The sequence below is a fragment of the Prinia subflava genome, chromosome 10 (assembly GCF_021018805.1).
Source record: "Prinia subflava isolate CZ2003 ecotype Zambia chromosome 10, Cam_Psub_1.2, whole genome shotgun sequence".
In the NCBI taxonomy this organism is placed as follows: Eukaryota; Metazoa; Chordata; class Aves; order Passeriformes; family Cisticolidae; genus Prinia; species Prinia subflava.
In genome coordinates this window covers 16947363-16970899 of record NC_086256.1, presented here as the reverse complement: position 1 = coordinate 16970899, position 23537 = coordinate 16947363, and the positions used below count along the sequence as shown (strand labels likewise).

The following is a 23537-nucleotide window of genomic DNA, read 5'->3' as shown; positions in this document are numbered from 1 at the left end:
CATCATTTCACTGGGAACAAAATTTCTTAGGAAAATAACAGTGCTCCTGGTGTTTTCTGTTGTAGTGTAGGGTTAGAGGGAGTTATCCTGGAGGTCCATGCACTGTAATTTAGGACCACTAAAGCAAAAAAAAATCCAAGTTGACAGTGCAACAGCAGGATATTTTTGTGCCCATTTCTTACTACCATTCAACCACTTACTCCCTTCTCTGGTGATTTCCAGCTTCACTTCCATTAGTTTGTGTTCATCTTAACAGCAGACTGTCTTCTATTTTATTCCCGTAAATGGATGGTGTGATGCCTGCTTTAGTAGCAGGTTCTGCTTTGAAAAGGCAAAGAAAGAGACTATGACCTCCAAGTGAAGTGTGTTGATCCCAATGAAGATCTTTTAGGGTAATGCAACCTCTCTTCCTTTAGCAAGATAAAGCTATAGTGAATTTGTTGCTGCTTGGGAAAAAAACAGCTTATTAATTTAATGTGCCTTCTTGCCTTTCTGTCTGATGTCACAGCCTTACTGTAGCAGAGCACATCTTGTTTTATTCTCAACTGAAAGGAAGATCCAGGGAAGAAGCTGAGCAAGAGCTGGAAACAATGCTGGAAGACATGGGCCTCACCCATAAAAGAAATGAAGAAGCTCAGAATTTGTCAGGTACCCAAAGGAATTTTCTAAGATGTTTTCTCCTGCTGTCTTTTCTTTGTCTCTCATAGAATCATGGAATGGTTTGGGTTGGAAGGGATGTTAAAGATTATCTAGTTCCAACTCCCTGTCATGACCAGGAGCACCTTCCAGTAGACTAGGTTGCTCACAGCCCCATCCTGCCTGGTCTTTGGGCAATTATTGGTCGAGTTACATATTTGAGGCTGTATTCTGACACACCAATGTGCACTGCTTTCATTTCAAGGAGTAAATGGAACTGTACAAGTAGTAAAGCTGGCACAACCTGTCCTTAAAGCTTCTGCGTCTTATAAATATACAACAAATTCAAATATACTTGAAGCTACTAGTTTTAAATAAATATATACATAAAAATTTGGTCAGTATGAGAAATAAACCAAAATAGAACTTTATGTTATTTCAAGGCAAATTAAATACTATACTATCATGCTGCTCCACTATATAGACCAGTGCTCCATAATATTGTGTTATTTGGTAGGAGTAGTTTCTTCCATTCTGAACATACAAATGCACATAGTATATTTGAACAACTCTCACTTTCAGATTCAAAGGCTGATTTGAATAAACAGCCAGCTGTTCTTACACCACTTTGTCCTGATTACAACTATAAAAGTTGGTTAGTTTCACAAAAGAACATGAAAAACTCATGTCTTCCTGATTTTGATTCTGGCAAGAAGCAGGAAATGCAATGTGGAAAATATATATTGTAAAAAAAAAAGTTTGAACAACTTGTTTTGAATTTCGGAAGAAAAATTACTATTAGTTTATCTTTGCAGATATGTGCCTGAGGACAGGTTTCATTTTATTTGTAGCTGGTTTTCCCCACACCAAAAAAGCAATATTAATTATATCCCTGCCACTTATATAACATCTTACACTCCTGGATGTGCTTGTCCTCTGGTAGGTGGAATGCAAAGGAAACTCTCTGTTGCCATTGCTTTTGTGGGTGAAGCAAAAGTGGTAGTCTTGGATGAACCCACTTCTGGAGTTGATCCCTATTCCAGGCGATCTATCTGGGACCTCCTGCTGAAATATCGCCCAGGTAAGAGATTTGAGAGTAGAAACTGATTTTTTGGTGAGATTTTTCAAACTTGTTATAGATGCAATATGTGCCTGCTGTGTAAACTGTCATGAGTAGTGGGATATGAACACAAGCAAACAAGATTCTTTGAACAGATGCTTATGGCTGTGCCAAACCTGGGGCTGGCTTTGGTGCACAGAAATAATCGCCAAAAAGCTAAACACAGTTTTGACTTCCAGAGAGTCCATGCCTTGAACATTCCTCCTTGTTCCTTCTAGGCAGAACTATTATCCTATCAACCCATCATATGGATGAGGCAGACATCCTTGGGGACAGAGTAGCCATCATATCCCAAGGGAAGCTGTTCTGCTCAGGCTCTCCTGTGTTCCTAAAGAACTGTTTTGGCTCTGGCTTTTATCTCACTCTTGTTCGCAAAATGAGAACCACAAAAATGGGAAGGGCTACAGTAAGTATGAATCTCCCCCCCTGTACGTGTAATCTGAATAATGCTGTCACTGCACCAAGGAAAACAGCAATTAAGTACTGCTTGACAGTTTGTACAAAACTGCAGTTAATCACATGATTATATAATTATGAATATCATATTAGCATGGTTTGGGTTGCAAGGGACCTTAAAGATCATCTAGTTCCAACCCCCATGCTGTGGGCAGAGACACTTCCCACTAGACAAGGTTGCTCAAACCCCATCCAGCTTGGCCTTGAACACTTCCAGGGGTGGGGCTTCCACAGCGTCTCTGGGCAACCTGTTCCAGTGCCTCACCACCCTCACAGTAAAGGATTTCTTCCCAATAACTAATCTAAATCTACCCCTTTTCAGTTTAAAGCCATTCCCCCTTGTCCTATTGCTACATGCTTGTAAAATGTCCCTATCCAGTTCATTTGTAGGCCTCTTTAGGTGCTGGAGGGTCTCTAAGGTCTCCCTGGATCCTTCCCTTCTCCAGGCTGAACAACCCCAACTCTCAAGTTACCTGTGTCCTTATACAGGTCTTTCTGATTCTTGCTTTTGCAGTACACTGATTTTAAACATTAGATAGTCTGATAAGTAGATGAGACACCAGAGAAGTTTACATTTATCTATAGCTAAACCAGCCCCTCACAGCTTGAAAAGTAAGGTTCTGGGTTCTTTCTGTTGAAATAGGACTGTGTGTCCCAGTAGCAGCACAATCTGTACACTCATGGCCCCTACTGATTACATTCCCTCGGGTATTTTGTATGCAGTTTAGAACTGACTTGTGCAGATGGATTTATGTTTTCTGCATTGCTGAATCCAGTCTTCAGATGATTTTCAGTATAGTATGTTCAAGGTGCTCTGGATATGACATACTTTTCACTGACTTTAGCTGTTCAAGTATTGACAACCTTTACATCCTGTTTTGAGTGTGTCTGAAGCAGTTTAATCTTTTATCTCTTGCCTGTCCATGCTAGTCGTTTTGTAGCTGTGGATCTCAGTGCTCCTGCTCCTGCTCCAGCTGTGTGCACAGGGGTGAAGAAGGAGCTCCAGAGCTGGAGCTGGATGGTAAGAAGCAGGATGGTTCAGCATTCCAGCACATTGCTATGTCTCCTGCTGTGCTGCAATCTTGTCTTACAGATCAATGCTGCCAAGGCCCACTTCTTTGGTCCTTGTGTCTAACATTTGTGTTGTATTGTAATGTGAAATTAATAAGGGTTCTTTGTGGTCTTGCTTACCATTGACCCATTTTTGTGTATGTGGTCTCGGGTATAGATGATGAACTGGAAGTTTGTGTGCTTTACAAGTATGGCATAGGGTTTTGTGTCATTTAAACTGTTAATGTTAAAACTGAAGCATATCTAGAGCAAGAAATTAAAGTTGCTCAGAAAAAAAGCAATTTTGGGTTTTCTGCATAAGAGAAGAATTTAAGTAGATATTCCTGAAGATTTTGCTGTGCTTTATTAACAAACCTGAAATAGTTTCCTGCTACATAAGTCCATAGCATAATTAATGCATAATTAGCAACGTAGACCAGTCTAGTGCGGAATTAACTGAGATATCTCTGAGTTATGTAATAGAGCAGTACCCTTTTAGTGCAAACAACAGCTTTTGAAATCATGCTTAATATGGTTAATTATTCATTCTGTGGACACTGTTTTGACTTTTCACAGGAGATCTAAATGAGCTAGCAGAAGTAATCCACCATCATATCCCAGAAGCAAAATTAATTGAAAGCATTGGTCAGGAACTTATTTATCTTTTGCCCAATAAAAACTTTAAGCAACGATCTTATGCCAGTCTCTTCAGAGAGCTGGAGGAAACCTTGGATGACCTGGGACTCAGCAGTTTTGGAGTTTCAGACACACCACTTGAAGAGGTAACAGACAGATTAAAATACCTTCTGACCTCACCATAAGCAACCAAAATGTTTATTGAGACTCTTCCTGTTCTTAAACATTTAATTTTTAATTCCTAATATGTCCTTTAAAATCTAGTCCCATAAGCTGTGGCACACTCAGAAAATCTTTGAGAAGGGCCTAGAGAAAGGATCCAACCCTTAATTCATTGTAGCCTTCTGGAGCCTGACCCATTAGCCTGAAATCCATCTCTTTTTTGTTTGTGGGTTTTTTGGTTATTTTTGTATCTTTGTTTATTTATTTATTTTCTGAGGTATTTCATAAGAGACCTCTGATTGTGTATTAATATGAAGTACTGAAAAAGTGTTCTTCTTTAATATTAAAGGATGATGTATGGTGTTGTAAAAGTCAGGTTATCGTAACTATTGTTTTCCTAACCAGAAAATATGTTTCTCTATGGCAGGTTTTCCTAAAGGTCACAGCAGAAGCTGACCCTGAAATGCAAAAAACAGGTATAGATCCACAAATCCATCTTTGATTGATTGTTCTTGGGACTGCTTTTTATTCTGAACACTCTGGAAAGAGGAGTTTCAGAACTTTCAGTCTTTTATGTGTTCTTGACAAAATAAATTTGGTCAGCAAACATCTGTTTTTAGAGTCTGACATGACACCTTAAAAAAGAGATTAGGTCAGCAGAAAGACTTCTGTTTGGCTTAGATGAGATTCTTAACTATGAAAATAAAAGTGGAGTGTTGAGCACCCAAATGCCAACAGTTTTAGTAGTTGTATAAAAAGTACTTTGCTGACTATTAGTCCATAAACTACACAGATGATTAAATTGTTCATTCTGCTGAGTAAGAGGAGAGTTAACTTATATAATGTCACTAAATACAACCACAGTGCAGCAGTTGTAATTAAAACAATCTGGAGATATGATATATACAGTTGGTAAAATCTGAACCTCATTAAAATGTCTGTACTGCTTCATGTATAGAAGATAAAGTGTCTTCTCTGATGCTTCTCATCTTAACCTAGGAGACACTCAAGAAAATGGTTCTGCTCTTGGCAAAACTCCTACTGAGAACAAACCAGCTGAACAAACCGCCCTGAAAACTAATGACACTGCTCGAATGCCAGTAGGCAGAGCAGGAGATCAAAATGAAGGCAAAGGGTCCCGACAGTACAAAGGCTTTCAGCTTGTACATCAGCAGATCAAAGCACTGCTCATCAAACGCTTCCACCACGCCTCCCGCAGCTACAAGGACTTCCTAGCACAGGTATTGACTGACTCCTGTTGTTCTTGAGTCTTTCCCACAACATTCTCAACACTGTCTTTCCAGCAATGATGGCCCTATAGAAAGCAGTAAAGGTGCTGCAAATGAGTAACCATGCAATTATGAGTCCAACTCTTCTGCCTCTTCATTTATTTCTTTCTGCCTGGATCTACCAACTGCACCAAGTTCATGATTCTATATTACTAGCCCAGTCTTTTATTTTTAACGTAATACAGTTCTATGACAACCAGAATTTTAAGCAAAAGCACTGGAAATTAAATGGTTGATGTTCAGGAGTTAAACTAGACTGGATCTGTGTGCTCCTGCATTCCTTTGCTTACATATATTATGGAGTGTGTACACTGTCACTCTACAACATTAAATAATATAACCTAATGGGAAGTTTTTGTGTTCCCTGCAGGTTGTTCTCCCTGCTAGTTTTGTGCTGCTGTCTCTAGTACTTACAGTCATTATTCCTCCATTTGGAGAATATCCTGCCTTAACATTACATCCTTGGATCTATGGACAACAGTTTACTTTCTTCAGGTAAGAGGAATCACTTAAAGATAATTTGTCACACATCCACCTTTTTCTCCCTAGAGTTTAACATCATGGGGCCCTGTTTCATTGCTTTTTTTCTCACTGTGTGTTATGTAAGAAAAGATTCACTTCCCTGGAATCAGCAGACTTAAAATAGCTTGAAATTGGTGCACATGGAGAATACAGCTGCTAGTACACCTAACAAATAGTCTTTCAAATATTTTTCTAACTTCAGTATTCTCCTCTTCCTACCTGAATTCAGGACCTCAGTACTTATAAAGTTGCATATCCTATCTATCAGGAGATCCAGACCTCTGCAAATGAAAATGCAGAATATGTTTTTCATCTTCTGATAACTGACTGTGACAGTGCTGGGAGAATAGCAATGAGGATTCAAGCCTGTTTTGGAGAATGCTGCTGACTCTGTCAGAAGTCAACTTTAGTATTAAGATATAAGAACCACTACCTGTCAACCATCTCAGAACATTCTGGGTTTTTACGTAAACAAATAAAACAATTGAATTATCAGCATGGGGATGGGGGCAGTTGGTACTGCCATATGGCTGTCCTCTAATTGCCATGTGTATTACACTACCATACAATAGTTTAAAAAAATATTTTATGGAGAAATTCCTATCTTATTCCCTTAGCAATGAACGCCCTGGCAATGAGCAAATGGTCTCCCTTACTCATGCTTTCTTGAATAAACCAGGATTTGGAATTCGCTGCATGAAGAATCAGCCTCTTTTGTAAGTTGCTAGCTAATTTCTCTTGAATGAGATCCTAGCAGAGTATTTCTAGTGGAACTTGAGTAGTTGAGACTCTTCACAAGACCCAGTTCTTCAGATATGTTGTTGACTATATCTAATATTGGGTCAAAAGTAACAGACAAACAAATAGCAAGATAACACTGCCACTGGATTAAGAATGATTCACAGTGTTCAATATGAATAACTGGATATCAGCTCATGTAGCTTGATATTGAGAGTTAAGCAACCTTGAAATTTATGTCAGTAGGTCAGTAACCTTGGGCCCGAATCTTCTCAGCTTCCCTGGCACTTTCCACATCTGAGTCCCTTCAGGTTCCTCCAGTTCCCATTGGTGTGTTGGGAAGCAATAACTTCATAACTTCAGCAGTCACTCAGATTGTGAAGTGGCAATAGGACTGTGTCCATGATTTGAAATGATTCTCATTCTCAAGTGAGGGCAACATTAGGAGAGCTCCAGTTTTTGCTGTCCTATCTGCTTACTCTGCCTTTGAGTCCTGCTTTGGAGCCATTTGTCACTGCCTTGCGATGCTTTGACATTTGCTCCCTTTCCTCTGACCCTTTCCTAGCCATGATATCCAGTGATTTGATCCTTCTGGTTGTCCTCTCTTCTCCTGTTCCTCTCCTTTACTTGGTATGGCAGAATCAAAGAGGAAATTTTAAAAAAGGAAAAGATACTCCATGAGAAAGGAAAACTATAGTTTCTTCACTATTAAAGTACTGGAATGGTCTGCCTGGGGAGGTGGTGGATTCACCATCTCTGGATGTGTTTAAGGAAAGACTAGATGTGGCACTTGGTACCATGTTTAGTTGAGGTTAGGGTTGGGTTGGACTTGATGATCCTGGAGGTCTCTTCCAACCTAATGATTCTGTGATTCACAAAGATATATCCAGTGCAGATTTCCAGTACTAATGGATGGAACACATTCCCCTTCTTCAGTGTCCTATCTGCAAGCTGAAGGCAGTAAACTTGGCAGAGATGGGGAGGGGAACTATATTTATTCGTATGTACCAAATACTTTAAAATGTTTTTCTTATTCAAAACTCACAGGAGGAGGGCTGAGGGGGGAATATCTGCTTAGAGCATTGTGATTTTGTGGATTTGTGAGTTCTCATGGACCATTATCTCTGCACAGCTTAAAGCTCTGTTCCTCTCCACAGGAACTACCCCTGCAATAATCTGCCAACTGCCTGGAACACCCCTGCTGTTCATCCTAACCTAAGCAGCCTCCTGCTGAGCCAAGAGTGGAGCCCCCAGAATCCATCACCTTCCTGCAAGTGCAGCACTCACAAGAAACTCACTATGCTGCCAGAATGCCCTGCTGGTGCAGGCGGCCTCCCACCACCACAGGTTGTGTCCTTGGGCCATAAATCTTTGTAGAAAAGTTTCATGGCAAGTGCTGGAAAAGGGATCAGTGTCTAAGTACCTTGCCATGCTAATATACATGGAAGGAGTTGAGTACATTTTTTTTCAAGAGAGCACGACTTGCTGGAATCTGAAATTCAACTTCAGAGGTATTTCAAAAGCTTGCACATTTAAATAAATTTTCATTACTGTTTTCATCCAGATTGCAAAGTTTTTGTGTAGAAGAAAATCACAAAAATTTCAACAATTTGTCAAATAATAAAAAAATTATTTTCTTTCACCTCAAAGAGCAGTTCTGTTTAGAAGGTTGCCTTTCTTTAAAGGAGAGAAGGGCAGGGGGAAGAAAGAGGAAAGAGAAAAAGAAAAAAGTGTCACAATTTTAAAAACTTGTGTGGTCATCTCATTAAAATGGAAAAATTAATATTCAGTGAACCCCAAATTATTATTTTTTTGCATGTCTTTCAGTTCCATTTCTATCAGAAATGTTCTAAGCTAGCAAAATGAATATTTTATGCATGTGCATGAAGATGAGTAATTTAATAACCACTGATGCTGTATGGAGGAAAACAAAGCTACATTTCCTCTTCTCCTATTGAATGATCTTAGCAGTGCCCTTTATAAAATGTGCTTACTCTTTTGAAGAGCAAAGAAAAATTACAGCCTGTCAGTGTTTGCATTTAATAAATGTTTTTCTAAGAAGTTAAACAGAATTGCAGCCACTCTCACAGTAGTAGCTCACTAATTTAATGTCCCACCTTGCACACTGTTCATCTCTAATATTCCTGTTTGCCAGGCTGAACACACTAGCAAAATGACTAAAACATTTCTCATTTTCATACAATCACAGAATCATTAAGTTTAAAAAACACCTCTAAGATTGAGTCCAGCTGTTAACCCAGCACTGCCATCTTCACCACTGCATCCCCATGTGCCACATCTCGACATTTTTGAACACTCCAGGGATGGTGACTGTACCACTTTCCGTGACACAATCCCTTGAAAACAGTAAATCAGCTTGCTTTGATTTCTCTATCACTGTTCACAAAACAAAGTTGTTTTAAATATCTCTAGAATTCCTGTTTATGAAGAAAAGAAAAATGGATAGAGGTTATATACCTTACAGCATCCCAAGTTATTTCTGATTTCTTAGTAATCCCTGTCCAACAGGCAAAGTTGAATTTTGCTGATTACATGCTAATGTATTTCAGAGAATTTTAGTCTAAAACTTCAATTCCAAGTAAGATGCAATTTTTTTTATTTGTTTAAGGGGATTCTAGTCCTCTAAACAAAATATGTTTATTATAATATTATCCTGATAATTTTGCTGGATATTATATTTTTGTATAACTTGGCAGAAAGAAGCAGTTCACTTGAGTCTCCAGGAAATCCACAGTGTGTAAATAATTGTCAATAGAATTCTGTTTAAGCATAGACCACTCAATTAATGAAAGCACTAGGGGGATGTTACCAGTCTTCCTGTCTAGAATCAGCTGGATGTCTCTAATGTGTCTTCTGTGTCATCCAGTACTCTCTGTGGACAAATGCAGGAACTTCTGGAAAGTTCATTAGACTTACAATCTATGTCATTATCAGATGATTTTAGGTGGCAAACTTTGCCATCTGAAGCTGCCCAGGAACCTCTTAAGGGATACTCTTTATATATATATCCCAAGGATCCCTCTTCCTTGGGATACTCAGGAGTGTGAGGTCTTGCATTTCACAGCAATCCGTTATTTGTAAAAGATTCAACAAAGTTATCACGTGGCATATCTAAAAAAAAAAAAGTAAATTTCATTCAAACTGTCTAATGTGCTAGTGAAGGTGAAATTTTTGTATTAATTTTTACCTAAAGTTGCTAAATCATAGGAAACTGCCTTTTTTTTTTAACTGGCACTTCAGTGTATTTGAAAAGTTTCCTACTTTCAGATTGAAGAAGAAGCCTTGAGCAACCCTGACCTTTGTTGTAAATACTTGTTTCAGGGTGACATGCAACTGTTTTGTGTCATGCATCACAAATATATTGATTTCTTCTAAAGTCTTAGTAAAGTAAGGATGTTTAGGCTAGAAATGATGCTTGAGGGATTGACCTGCTATCTTTCAGTGATACTATGAACCTGAGCATTTTCTCTAAACCAAAACTATTTTTTCTCTTTTCCTGACAAACACTTAGTAGCTTAAGACACTCTAAACTTTGTTGTGATTGATTAGTTTTTTGTTTCTTGCCAGAGAGTGCAACGCAGCACAGAAATTCTTCAAGATCTGACCCGCAGAAATATTTCAGATTTTCTGGTGAAAACATACCCCACTTTGATAAAAGGAAGGTAGGGATGAATCTCTATTTCTTTTTCAGAAGGAAAAATTTCCCAAATTTCTTTTTTAACTAACGATGAAATTTTTGTTTAATAATGACGTAACACCTGATTTGCCACAGTATTCTGTAGATTTGAGCATATGAGTAGAAGAGGCAGATTTTAGGGGAGTTAAATATTTTCATTTATAACTATTGTATAATCAGGTACTCCTTTATAGGCAGAGCTAAGTTTCAGTGCTGATGGAATGCCATGTTAATGGTGACAAAAATGGTGCCTCTGCACAGCATTGGTGAACTGCCCTGCAGAGATACTGCTTTGTCTCTCTGAGGAACTGCAGCCACGCTAACGTGACCATCTGCCCGAGTTAATTATCGCTTGCTTCCCAGAAGTGCTAAAGAGCAGCCAAAGACCAATGTTACACAGATACATCCATCCTACTGATAGCTGCTCGGCTGGCCTGTGTGTTGGGTGTGGTGATTAGCTGTGCAGTGTCCACGGCCTGTTATCTCTGATTCAGGCCTTGCTGCTTTTGCAGTTCCCAGCAGAGCTCTTGAAATTGCCTTTATATATAGCTATGTTCTGACTGCCTTTGACTGATTTCCCCTTAGCATGTGTCATAATTGCTTCAGATACATCTTCTAAAATCAATTAATTATGGATTAGAATAGCCCAGTATGTGTCACTTTAGGAAACTCGCTTATCTCTGTATGAACCAGAGAGGAATCACATCAGAAAACAAAAAGCCAAAAACACACTGCAAGGAATGCCAAAAGTCCTGCCAACCAACCCCACAACTCAAAGTACTAACCAGCAGACTGGAGGTCTGCAAAGTATAGGAATTCAACTTTAATTTTTATTTAAACCTGATGTATCACTTGCTTTGGTTCTGTGCATTGAGAGGGGATTCTCTTTGTCTGTTTCAGCTTGAAGAGTAAATACTGGGTCAATGAGCAGAGGTAAGAAACCAATTCACAGATTAAGGTAGTAAATAAAGGAACAATGTATTTCTGTTTAACTAGGGAGCTTCACAATGTTTCTGCAAATGGACAAGGGGAACAAAGTATAGAACAAAGTGTAGAACAAAGAGATGGCTTCATTGGGAAATAGGCTGGGGATCAGGAAGGGTCTTATAAAGATGAGGGGTTATATTCATTTGAACTCCCTTCAGGAGATGAAAGCAAGAGGCTCACAATGGAACTATCAGAGCTTTATTACCTACTGGAGTCAAACCAATGGGGCCTGAGTGGTGAAAAGGTTCGATGCAATAGTACAGTGTATTGTAATACTGCTGTGACACAGCTCTTTCAGTGCCACAGAAAAAAGACAGACCCTCCAAAAAAAGGGCCTGAGGGGGATGAAACCTAGACACCAGCCTATCGAATGCAGAGTAACAACTACAGTTCCTCATGCCTGCTCTGTACACGTGCAGTAGTTATTAACCAGGTTGCACTAGTTCTCTCCTTTAGGTAGAGCCAACAGCAACCCCAGTGTGTGACGTGTACACTGCAATTACTAAAAGCTTAGAAAGAGGAGTGGTTAGTTTGAAGCACATACTCATTTCATTTCTCACCAGCAGTAGGAGTTCACTTCAAAGATAGCAGCTGGATGACTGCCTTTCTACAGGGAATATCTGCTTGTTCATGTGCAAGCATTGTTCCCTATGGGATTAGGCTTCAGCTCATCTTGTGCAATAGTATTTACCATTATGGAGCGTTGGCTGGTACTGACATTGCTGAATACTTGCTCCTCTCAGAGCATCTGAAGTTTTTACTGAGGTCTGTGCTGTCCTTAGTCCTCCATGCAGTCTAAACCATTATATGGTAATTATCTTGATTTAAAGATTTTGTTCTGTAGAAATCACTGTTTTCTCCAAATCTTCTCTCTAAATAATTTTCTCAGGATCCTGGCATAAACCTCTCAGAAACTTATAGAGCTTCTATTATTTGTAAGCCCTAAAAAGACCTAATACAATTTGTTAGACAAAGAGTCGAAATTGTTATACATTAAATATTTTATGTATAGAAATTAAACTTGCATTAAGTGGGTTTTTGGTATTTCCATTAATGTACAGTTACAGGTGTGTGGTATGAGATATTGATGATATTTTTCTCTTTATTAGATATGGAGGAATTTCTATAGGAGGAAAGCTTCCAGTCCTTCATGTTTCTGGAGATCAAATTGTCAATTTTTTAAGTGATCTTGGCCGAATGATGAATGTGACAGGAGTAAGCAAGATTTAAAATTTTGTTTGTTTGGGTTTTGACCCCTTATTAAAGCACGGCTACTGCACCATTAGATTTCACCTAGAGCACTGATCTTTAGCTTTTTCTTTTTTGTTTTAGGGACAAACTTCACTGGCTGCTGCTAAAGAAATGCCTAATTTTCTTAAATACATGGAAACTGAAGATAATATTAAGGTATTGCTGGAATAAGTCTGCTAACTCACTAAGTCTGGATATAGACTTCAAATTATGAGAATATAGCTGGTAATACTCCCAGATGCAAGAAGAGCTGAAATGCTATACTTTAGAAATAACTTAGTATTAACATTGTGTCCCATACTATAGGTAATTCTTACTGATAGTATTTCAAATGTGAGAATTTTTTTTAATCATGTTCTTAGTACTACTTGCTGTCCTAAATACTTAGTAATACACTAAATCTTAAAATGTGCTTCTATGAAATCCCCTGACAGTAGCTGTCCAATGCTTTTAAAAACATAGTATGTGAGCTCCTCCTGCAGGACTGTGCCCAGGAACCATGAATTCCTGGTGCTTGATTCACCCCTGCTGACAATGCCCACCAAAGTAGATAAAAAGCAGCCAAATTTTCTCCTGTAGCTCAGTGAAGGCTTCTTAAATTAATCTGTGATTTCTGACTCTTTTAGGTGTGGTTTAACAATAAAGGCTGGCATGCTATGGTTAGTTTCCTCAATGTAGCAAATAATGCAATCCTCAGAGCTAATCTGAGGACTGGCCAAGACCCTGAGGAACATGGGATCACTGCTATAAACCATCCTCTGAACCTCACCAAGGAGCAGCTCTCTGAAGTCACTGTGTAAGTCTGCTTGTGCTCTGCTTCTGGCTTTTACTCCTCCCTCTCCTGGCAGCTTGCAACTTCCAGCATGCTCACACTCAGAGGAGAAAGAGTTCAATTGACAGAATGTGGAGGCCCTTCCCTGAAGTTTTATTCTAAATAAGAATCTAATCATGTCTTGTTATATTCCCACAAGAGTTCATTCCCCTCCCACATAGGAACTATCACCATTGGATATACATTATTGCATGTTTCTCTTGATTCCCAAGCACAAAGATTCTGCAATTTTTGTTAATGCTCCAAATCCAATACAGGTACTTCTGAAACAAAATACGTAATAAAAATGGGATGAGAACTTGTCCTTGATTGACTACAAGTCAAGTAGTTGACAACCTGCTCTCTTGGTGCCAAGGACAGCACGCAGGTAGATTTTCAATGGAATGTAGTAGGATTGGTGTATTTCCAAATGTGAAAGTCATAAGCTTTTGAAAAGACAAGATTTTCCACTCTTCTATTAAGTTCATAATTCTTTGAAACTGAAAACTGTGCATTATAGTACAGAGGCAAAATCTGTGCTTCATCTCACTGTCTCCAACCTGCCTCTTAAAGTTTCTCCTTTCCCTGCTTCCAGAGCTCTTTGGCTATTGTGCTTAAATGTCTAGTTTGAGATCACACAGGAAGGGCTGTCAAACTGAGATATATAAAGCAAGTAAAAGATCAGGGAATGGTGCCATATTTGTTAGCTACAGTCCTCAAAGCAATTTGGAATAATGCACTAGCACATTTTGAAACTGAAGAGGTCTTCTACTGAAAAACCATCCTTGCTACTTCTAGGTCTTGAAGCACCCTCCAGAGTCCCCAAATGCTAATATAGTGTTGCATTGCATCCGTTCCCTTGTTCACAGTCTCTTCTTGTGCTTGGTTGTAGACTCACCACTTCAGTGGATGCTGTTGTTGCCATCTGTGTGATTTTTGCCATGTCCTTCATACCAGCCAGTTTTGTTTTATACCTGATCCAAGAACGTGTAACAAAAGCCAAACACCTCCAGTTTGTCAGTGGTGTGAGCCCTGTCACCTATTGGCTAACTAACTTCATGTGGGACTTAGTAAGTAACTGCTGGTGTGATTGACAGCCTCTGATTATCCTGGGTGTGCATGAACTGAGGGCAAATCACTGAATCAAGTGAAGGTGTTTCTATGCATTGCAAAGCATTAATTTCTCTTCAGTGTTTCTCAGAGACCATGCTAAGGATCTGGCCTCGGAACTAATTACAGATGTAGAAATTAATTCAGGTGCACAACTCAGTCAGCTAATGGAGCTGTATTTTTTATAGTCTCAGGATTTCTAGCCCTTACAACTGAATATATGATGAAATACAATTTACTACAGCAGGGAAAGCCTCATTGCCTGGTGTTAGTCGCTCCTGTCCTCTAGAAGATCCAAAACATATTTTAAGATATTCAAAAAACCTAAGTGGGGAAGATTCACAGCCTGCTGGAAGAGCATCTATAGGTCTGACAAAATACTCTAGGGTGTCTAAAGTGACATATTCATTTAGGTACCGTATCATGGTCACTGTGTTATTCCAAAAACATTTACACCACAGGTGCAGACTTGCTTAGACAGGGCTCAGCTTCCTTCCAGCCACTTTGTCATAAAAGAGAAGATTCTTTGGCTGGCTGAGGCAAAACAAGGACTGGTTCTCTGGCTATGCCTTCACAACTGAGAAAGCGGCCAAGGAATTATGCAATGAGAAAAGCATGAACATGGAATTAAAAAAAATTAAAAAGAAAAGAAAATCAATATTTGAAAAGTCCAAAACTCTTTAGAATTTGGAAGGTGTTCTCTCAGGAGAAGATAAAGCAAAGCATTATTTTAGTAAATGAGGGAAAAGAAGCAGGTCCCAGCATTCTTGTTCTCTGCAGTTCACAGCAGCTTCCTTGACAGGAATTCTGCTTGGCTGTTGCCCTTGACAGCATGATGCAAAGGCATTAAGTGGTGTTAGCAGTTCTGTGGAATGCCACCTTCCATTCTGCATGGGGAATTCCATGGATTACAGTGGAGTAGTGATACTAATACTGAACAGAGAAACCAAGCAGTGGCCAAGCATACTCACTTTAGCCTCTTCCCAGGAATGTGGCTCAAGTGACTAACTCTTCCATCCTACACAGCCTTTGTTTGCATCACCAGAAACCACCAGAAACTGCACTTCCCTTGCAGACCCATGGCCACTTTTTGTGGGAAGCCTGGCAGCCAGACTATGAAATAATAGATTCACAAACTGTAGTCTAGGGAACAACAATATATGTTGTATTTTTGATGAACAGTCTGATGAAAGATGTCTTAGAGAAATGTTGAGCATTGGCAGTGACCTGTTGATGCAAAAAAATTCAGTGTGATTAGTCTAACTCAAATTCTGGTGTTCCTCAATATAAATTCCTTTTGGAATGATGTGTAGGATCTGGATATGTTTGCAGCCCTTCTCAAGTCTTACACACTGATCTTCCCTTGTGCTGTGGCAGGTGAATTATGCCCTGAGTGCTGGGATGGTGGTGGCTATATTCGCTGGATTCAACAAGAAAGCGTACACCTCGCGGGCCAATCTCCCTGCGTTCATTGCCTTGCTGCTCCTGTATGGGTGAGTGCTGGAGGTTATTGCTGCAGGTGGGCCCCGTATTTCACATGGAAATGATTTCATGTTACTGAGCTCAGTACTTAGTGGAACCCAGCTTTGAAAAATAGAACTAGGTGGATCCAAACCAGGTTAAAACTGGATTCTTCTTTGGGATATTTACATACTCTCTCTGGCTACTTGCTACAAGAGATTATTTTGTCACTGCCTGCCTTGCACTTTTAAGCATTACATGTGACTCGTACAGGAAAATATATTTATTCAGTTTGCGATTTCCTCCTTGTACATTTTGTAGGAATTTAGTGGTTGTTCATTTACCACATTCACAGTCAATACTAAAGTATCTTTCAGCATTCAACATTCCTTTGTTTCTTCTTCTTGGTGTACAATTCACTGAAATGTGCAAAGATACCTGGGGTGATAGCAACCTTGCTAGCAGTAAGTTTTCTCTATTTTAGCAGTGTCTATTGACCTGCATTTTAATAGCAAAAGGAAAAAAAAAAGACTAAGCAGAAAAAATCTTATGTAGTAACCAGGGAGAAAATACTGTGGTGAGTTACTGGTTGGTTACACCGTTTTGTTATACTTGGGATAGGAAGAAAGCTTAATTTGAATTTTCTTTAGGCCAACTGACATGAGAATATGGAAAAGTTATCATAGTTTTTTCTATTTCTTGCATGCAGATGGGCAGTAATTCCCATGATGTACCCTGCTTCTTCTTTCTTCAGTATCCCCAGCACTGCTTATGTTGCATTGTCTTGTATTAATCTCTTTGTGGGAATCGACAGCAGTGCCATTACATTCATCCTGGAATTATTTGAAAATAATCCGGTAAGTAATGTTTTATAATTTTGCAGGAGGCCAGGCACCGTCCAAAGCCTCTCTCTCACTCCTCTCCACAGCTGGATAGGGGAGAGAAATATAATAAAGGCTTCATCAGTTAAAGGCTGAGAGAGATCAGCCACCAAATACCACCACAGGAAAATATTAGAGATGTTAGTTGAATTTATTATTTAGAAAATCAGAGTAGGATAATGAGAAATAAAATAAAATTTTCTCCCCATTGCCCGTTTTTCACAAGCACCTTATCTGATGCAGTGAATGCCAGGATTCTGCTGTTTGTGTTTTATGTTGCTTTGAGTGTAACTTGATAAATACTCTGTTTTCTCTGTTTTAAGAACACAGAACATCCAGTTTCTCTGACATCACAAAGAACTTTTCACTTATGTAGCTCAGTTTTCTTGAATAGGTCTGGTTTAAACAGTTTATATTGTTTCTGTTTCTTACAGTCTTTGCTGAAGTTTAATAAAACGTTGAAAAATATACTGCTTGTCCTGCCACATTTTTGTCTGGGCCGTGGACTCATCGACTTGGCCATGAACCAAGCTGTGACTGAAGTATATGCAAGGTTTGGTAGGTAAAGCAAATAAGAAACAAGTTATGGCAGTGTCACAAGTCCTGACCTTAGATGAGATGTTTGGAAGGATTAACTCAGAACTAAGCAGTAGATGTTTCTGAAATTCTCACCTCTTACATTATCAGATGGATGAGGAGTATGAAATCTCACCCTCTCTGAAGGAATCACTTCTGATGTTAGTGCTGCCAGAGCTCAACGGCCCAGCCTGTAGTCTGCATTGGAAATGAACCCATTTGTTCAGTGTCAGACTCTGGTGGCTTTTCATCCTTTGTTTGGAAGACCTTAAGTCATTACAGGAGGATTTATTTTTTGATTTTATTTGAATACCTCAGTTAATGTTTAAAGTGAGTGTTCTTCAAATGCATTCTCTTGGAACGTCATTGTCTCTGATATCAGACAACTTATTAAAAGAATAGTCATACAGCAGAACTCATCTGTTTTTATTCAGAACGCATGTGTCTTTTCACATAATCCATGTGTAATGATATCCAAATTACTGTGTATTCAGAGAGATTATTTTTACTCCATGCATCAGCTGAACTTGAAAGGCATTCTGTTAAGAATTTTTATAAGACTGGAAAATTAAAACCATTGTGTAATCATAAGCAAATAAAGTACAGTAATTCATTACGATTATGCTTTTTGTTCTGAGGAGTAGAGGGATTTTTCAGCAGTATTTCATCTTCCTTTCTGGTGCTCTTTCTCCGAAGGTGAGGAGCATGTTTCTGATCCCTTTCAGTGGGACTTTGTTGGAAAGAACCTGGTTGCCATGGCTCTTCAAGGAGTTGTGTTCTTCTTTCTGAATCTCTTTATGCAGCACCATTTTTTCTCCACAAGATGGTATGTCTAAAATTTCTATTAATGCTCCTTTATTTAAAGGATCTTTGTTATTCTCTATGTCCCTCTTTTCTTCTTTTTGTTCTTAATTTTTCTCTATATTTGTAGCCTTTTTGTTTTCTATTTATTTACCTGATCTAATCTTAATTTATTGATATCCTGATTCAAGAAAGCATTTACAAATCTGCATCATCTTAAGTGGATATAAGAATATTTTATTAAAGAAATTATTTTTCTTTAATTAAGATTTTAATGTATTTTTTTTTTAGTTTAAGACACTGTAATAGTGAGATTATAGAATTACCCAGAAGGTCTGTAGTGTCATCAGTAGCAGTCAGGCTAGGTACTAGCTAGTACTATGAGGTACTAGCCTGACATCCCAAGACAGCAATTCTAGTCTGGGGCAGAGGACAGCTGTATCCTGGACACTGTGTGACCTTCCCCTCTCTGCTTTACAAATGTGCCTCTCCTTCATGAAAACAGCTCCCTGCCAGCTGTGGGTGGCTCATTCACTCCTGTTCAAGATTGCCAACAAGAGCACTACTTGGTGCAACTATAAAAATACTGTCTTGCAGAGAGTTCTACTCAAAACTTCTAAGGACCATCATAGGTACTAAGATTAGACAAATAGTAAAAGCTGTGGCTAAGGGGCAGGTTATTGTCATATCAGTGACTGACAAGGCATGCTCTTTTGAGCAAGCCATTTCCTCCCTTTTTAGTATCTAGAGATTAACTGTAAAGGTCAGAGCTTCTCCCAACAGCAGGAATACTCCAGCCAATGTCACATTGCGAAGTTTCAGCCCCAGTGCTTCCACCAGTCACATTTTTGGCAGCAGATTAGCCATTGTTTCACATTGTTATTCTAACTGAACCCAGGGCAACTCAGTATCTTGGGTTTTTCCAGGTTTGCTGAGACTGCCATGTCACCCATTATTAATGAAGACGAGGATGTTGCAGAAGAAAGAAAAAGAATTATGAATGGAGGCAACAAAACCGATATCTTACAATTACAGGAACTGACCAAGGTAATATTTTGAGAAGAATGAAAAAATATTTACTCCTGTCTCAGTTCTAAAGTTGCCTCATCCCAATAGCATTAAACTAAACTAAAAAGTCAGATGATTTTCATTACTGTGATGACTAGATGTCTTGGAATAGGAACTTTCCATTTTTTTTTCCTCCCCCATCAATATAGATTTATGCAGGTCGATGCAAGCCTGCAGTGGACAGACTCTGTGTTGGCATCCGTCCTGGAGAGGTAGGTTGTTCAATAACACTCAATTGCAGTCCATGGATCAGTTCAGATTTTATGCCCCTGCTGATTTGTAACTTGGAAATATTAAAGAATATGATAAATTTTGCAATTTAGTGCTTTGGCCTTTTGGGAGTGAATGGTGCTGGTAAAACAACAACATTCAAAATGCTGACTGGAGATACTGATGTGACATCTGGAGATGCTGTAGTGGCTGGCAATAGGTAAGTACCTTTAAAAACCCCTGTGACAGTCCATTTACCAGCCTAGAACTGTCCAGATCACACGCTCAGTGATCCAGCAGCTCTATGGCTCTGAGATCACAGCTAACACACACTTGCATCTGATACCTTTAACCCTTGTAAAATCTGTGGGTAAGTTGTAGTAATGCTAAGTGGGACAAAGCAATCAGACGTAGTAGCAAGAGCTCCGAAATACAGGATACCCATCCAACAGGGTACTTTGATCTGAGCTTTGGGACTTTTCTCTGGCTGTTTCTAGCATCTTTGCTTACAAAGTGCTGGCATAATGCCACAAGTTATTACAGTGTGATCTGGTGTGCACTTATGTTAGTTTAAGGTTGTGTGCCTTGGCTTGTTGGGTGTAGTTGGAATTTAATTCTTTGTCCATTGATGTGATTTGAACAATAACTCTTTTCTTGCCAGGACATGGTCCTGGGCAGCCAGTTCTAGGTGACTCTGCCTGAGCAGGGTTAGTGGTCGAGATAACCTCCAGAGCCCCCTTCCAACCACACCCATTCTGTGATTCTGTACTTTTCCTACTACCATTAAAGTGTTAGCCTTGTGTCCTGTCTGTCTGTTGTTAGCAACCATATTCTGGGCTGAAATAACTGCTTCTTTTCTTCTAGATATAAACACTGTTTTCAAAAAATAGTAAGCCTGAGTGGCTGTTTAAAGAACTTCTCTTAGTTCTGTAGAATTAAGTTAGTTTCTTTAACAAGATAATGGGTGAGGGGAAATGGGCTTAACTCTTAACTAGGACTGAGCTGACTTAAGACAACAATATACTCCTTGGTCTTATGTACAGACAGATATTTTCGTAGGATGTTTTATCAGGAAGAATTAATTCCCCTCTTACAAGAGTTGTTGCCCCAGAAAATAAGGATGGTATTCAAACTGTTCTTCTCTGTCTTAGAGATTAATATTACAGAACTACAACTCTTTTCTTTGTTTCTCCAGTGTATTGACCCACATTTCTAATGTCCATCAAAACATGGGATACTGCCCTCAGTTTGATGCCATTGATGACCTGCTCACAGGACGAGAACACCTCTATTTATATGCACGCTTGCGGGGGGTTCCAGCAGAAGAAATCGAGAGGGTATAGTGGTCTTGCTTTTGATAGTTACAGTGATATTTGTGAGGATTAATCGTGCTCTCAACATGCCAAGGGCCAGAATTTCCTAAGCGGACTTGTTATTCTGTGTATTGAAGTCCTGGGAGTGGTTCCTGTCATTTGGACAGTTAAGTAACAAGACCACACTATCAAATGCAGGTTCTCAGGCATTAATGGTACTTGGAAATCTGTGGTGCCAACAATGGAAGGCTAAAGATGTGATTCCTGTGGCTCAAATGGTTGCTGTTTTGTTCTTGCCTTTAGAGTTGTGAATGTATAGGGAAGAAAACGTGAAGAAGATTCCAGAAGAAAATAATTTCAATTTTTGCACAGATAGAAGTCTACAGCTGAGGCTGCTTTATGGCTTTCCCTCATGTAGTTAGAATACCCTTCATCATCATCAAAAATATTTTCTACTTTCCTGGCCCAGTTCTAAAATGAATGTGCTAAAACCCAGGGGACTGTCATGTTTCTACCAGAAGAGGGATGCATCAGCAATCCCATCTGTTCTGCATTAGCTGCTGTGTGAAACAGATTGTCTTTCTCACAGGTTGCTGAATGGGGCATCCAGAAGCTGGGACTTCCTATGTATGCAGACCACCTGGCAGGGACCTACAGTGGTGGCAACAAGCGCAAGCTCTCCACTGCCATTGCCCTGATAGGCTGCCCACCACTTGTCTTGCTAGTAAGTGTCACAGAAACACAGCCCTGGGTCGTGCAGTATAACATAACACTACCTGCTAAAGAGCTACAAAGTCCTTGCAAGCTCCTTTCTGCCCTCAATTTACAGCTATTTCTGTGTAATTTTGAGTTAATTTTAGGCGTAGTCTGGGATGCGTAACTATGTTTCCAATGGACCTCAAGTGATTACAAAAGAAAGATCTTCAAAAAAGAATGTGTTGAGATAAAATCTATAATCTAGAAAAATCTGAATTTAAACTGTTTTTTAGTTTCAGTCTGCCTTTTCTTGTCAGAGTATAGCCACTGATGTAAAAGATAATCCTCCAACATATACACCTGGCTGCTTTATCCAGCAGCATAGAGGAAGATACCTACCCTTTTCCAGCCTTTAATACCTTTGGAACAAATTATACAAATCTATACTGAACTATACAAATGCTGAAATGTAGTTCTTGCCAAATAATATAAGTGATCAGATAATTGCATATCTAAAGGGAATTTCTATTTGAAATTACTACAGAAATTCTTTATTTAGACTATATTCTACCACCTCAATTTGTATGTCTATGACTTTTAGACACAGTCACTTCTACTTAGTTAAGTCTGTGAAGAAGTGTTTTAAAACATTTTAGTAGCCTGGTAAGTTTGTGCAAGTAAAACAACCTGGTGAGAGCTCATTGTTGCCCAGAAAAGGCACTCCCTTCCTGTAGCTGTGCCCTACACAGACAGCACTGTCCTTGTATGTATTTGTTTCTTTACTGCTTTGTGCCAAGAAGTCCACTGGCACCCACTCACTCCTACACTTCTCAAGGTCTGTGTGCTTTCTCGAGGCACAGATTACTGTAGAGAAGCAATTATACACAATAAATCAGGTCCAAAAAATGACCTGATTCTAAACAGATTTTCCCTCTTTTAGCTGACTCTGATTTCCTTAACATTTCCATGACAGGATGAACCGACTACCGGGATGGACCCGCAGTCCCGGCGCCTCCTGTGGGACTCCATTGTTGGCGTGCTCAGGGATGGGCGTGCAGTGGTTCTAACCTCACACAGGTAAAAACAGTTAGGATTCAGAATCCAAAAGCAGCTGAAATACATCTGTTGGCTTTTATCTCAAATACCTGTTCTCTGTTTTGAAAGTATGGAAGAATGTGAAGCCCTCTGTACTCGTTTAGCCATCATGGTACAAGGTACCTTCAAATGTCTAGGCACAATTCAGGAGCTAAAATACAAGTAAGTAGAATATTTTTATCATGGTTTTTAATGGGAAAATTTAGTATATGTGACATGTACTATTATATTACAAGCAATTCAATGTTTAACCAGACCTATTTCTGGGTGCAGCTCTGTTGTGTATATTAGACAATCTGATCAGATCTCCTTTCAACTGTATTATGCTACATGCCACTTGTGCAGGGCAAATACAGGGCTTCCTAAAAAGCTGAATCTTATGCAATATCTTTCAGATACTGTTATTGTTTTCATAGCTGCAAAAAACTAATTGCCTTCCTGAACGATGAAACAACCTCTTCACCCAGTTCCTAAATCCACATGTCCTTCCTAGGTTTGGAGATGGCTACATTGTCACTCTGAAAATCAAAGCTCCAAAGTCTGGGCTGCCTCCAGATCCTGCTCCTGCTGAGAAATTCATACGCATCAACTTCCCAGGGAGTTTACAGAGAGAGAAACATTACAACATGCTGCAGTATCAGATTTGCTCTTCCTCTCTGGCCAAGATTTTTCGGTTAATAATCTCCAATAAGGAAAATTTGTATATTGAAGAATATTCTGTGTCTCAAACAACATTAGATCAGGTGAGTAAAAAGTAAAATATCCATGAGAAAGCCTGTCTAGTGAGAATTAGGCAATATAAGGGGATGTATCCAAACAACTGAAGGACCAAATTGTTTAGAGAATTATCTCACACGTCTTTCTCAGGCAGGATTCTCAGGTCTCTCATCAAGGAGGATGTATCAGTATGAATCAGTAACTTATTCCCTGTGTAAATAGGTGGCATGTGAAAGCTGGTAAGACAGCATTTC

General features: G+C 39.2%; 1 protein-coding gene across 1 annotated transcript in view; it reads left to right on the top strand.

Moving 5' to 3' along the window:
* ABCA4 (ATP binding cassette subfamily A member 4) overlaps positions 1-23537 on the top strand; it is a 67851-nt gene that overhangs the window by 42277 nt on the left and 2037 nt on the right. Inside the window, exons 22-49 of the mRNA XM_063407533.1 lie at positions 509-648; positions 1580-1717; positions 1975-2162; positions 3143-3233; positions 3839-4044; positions 4488-4536; positions 5060-5301; positions 5720-5844; positions 6489-6587; positions 7767-7956; positions 10198-10292; positions 11207-11239; positions 12403-12508; positions 12626-12700; positions 13171-13340; positions 14248-14425; positions 15843-15958; positions 16636-16783; positions 17242-17365; positions 18080-18209; positions 19111-19231; positions 19402-19464; positions 19576-19682; positions 20658-20799; positions 21365-21499; positions 22445-22548; positions 22636-22728; positions 23060-23309. Coding sequence (XP_063263603.1) covers positions 509-648; positions 1580-1717; positions 1975-2162; positions 3143-3233; positions 3839-4044; positions 4488-4536; positions 5060-5301; positions 5720-5844; positions 6489-6587; positions 7767-7956; positions 10198-10292; positions 11207-11239; positions 12403-12508; positions 12626-12700; positions 13171-13340; positions 14248-14425; positions 15843-15958; positions 16636-16783; positions 17242-17365; positions 18080-18209; positions 19111-19231; positions 19402-19464; positions 19576-19682; positions 20658-20799; positions 21365-21499; positions 22445-22548; positions 22636-22728; positions 23060-23309 — 3658 coding nt within the window. The remainder of the gene's footprint in view (positions 1-508; positions 649-1579; positions 1718-1974; positions 2163-3142; positions 3234-3838; positions 4045-4487; positions 4537-5059; positions 5302-5719; positions 5845-6488; positions 6588-7766; positions 7957-10197; positions 10293-11206; positions 11240-12402; positions 12509-12625; positions 12701-13170; positions 13341-14247; positions 14426-15842; positions 15959-16635; positions 16784-17241; positions 17366-18079; positions 18210-19110; positions 19232-19401; positions 19465-19575; positions 19683-20657; positions 20800-21364; positions 21500-22444; positions 22549-22635; positions 22729-23059; positions 23310-23537) is intronic.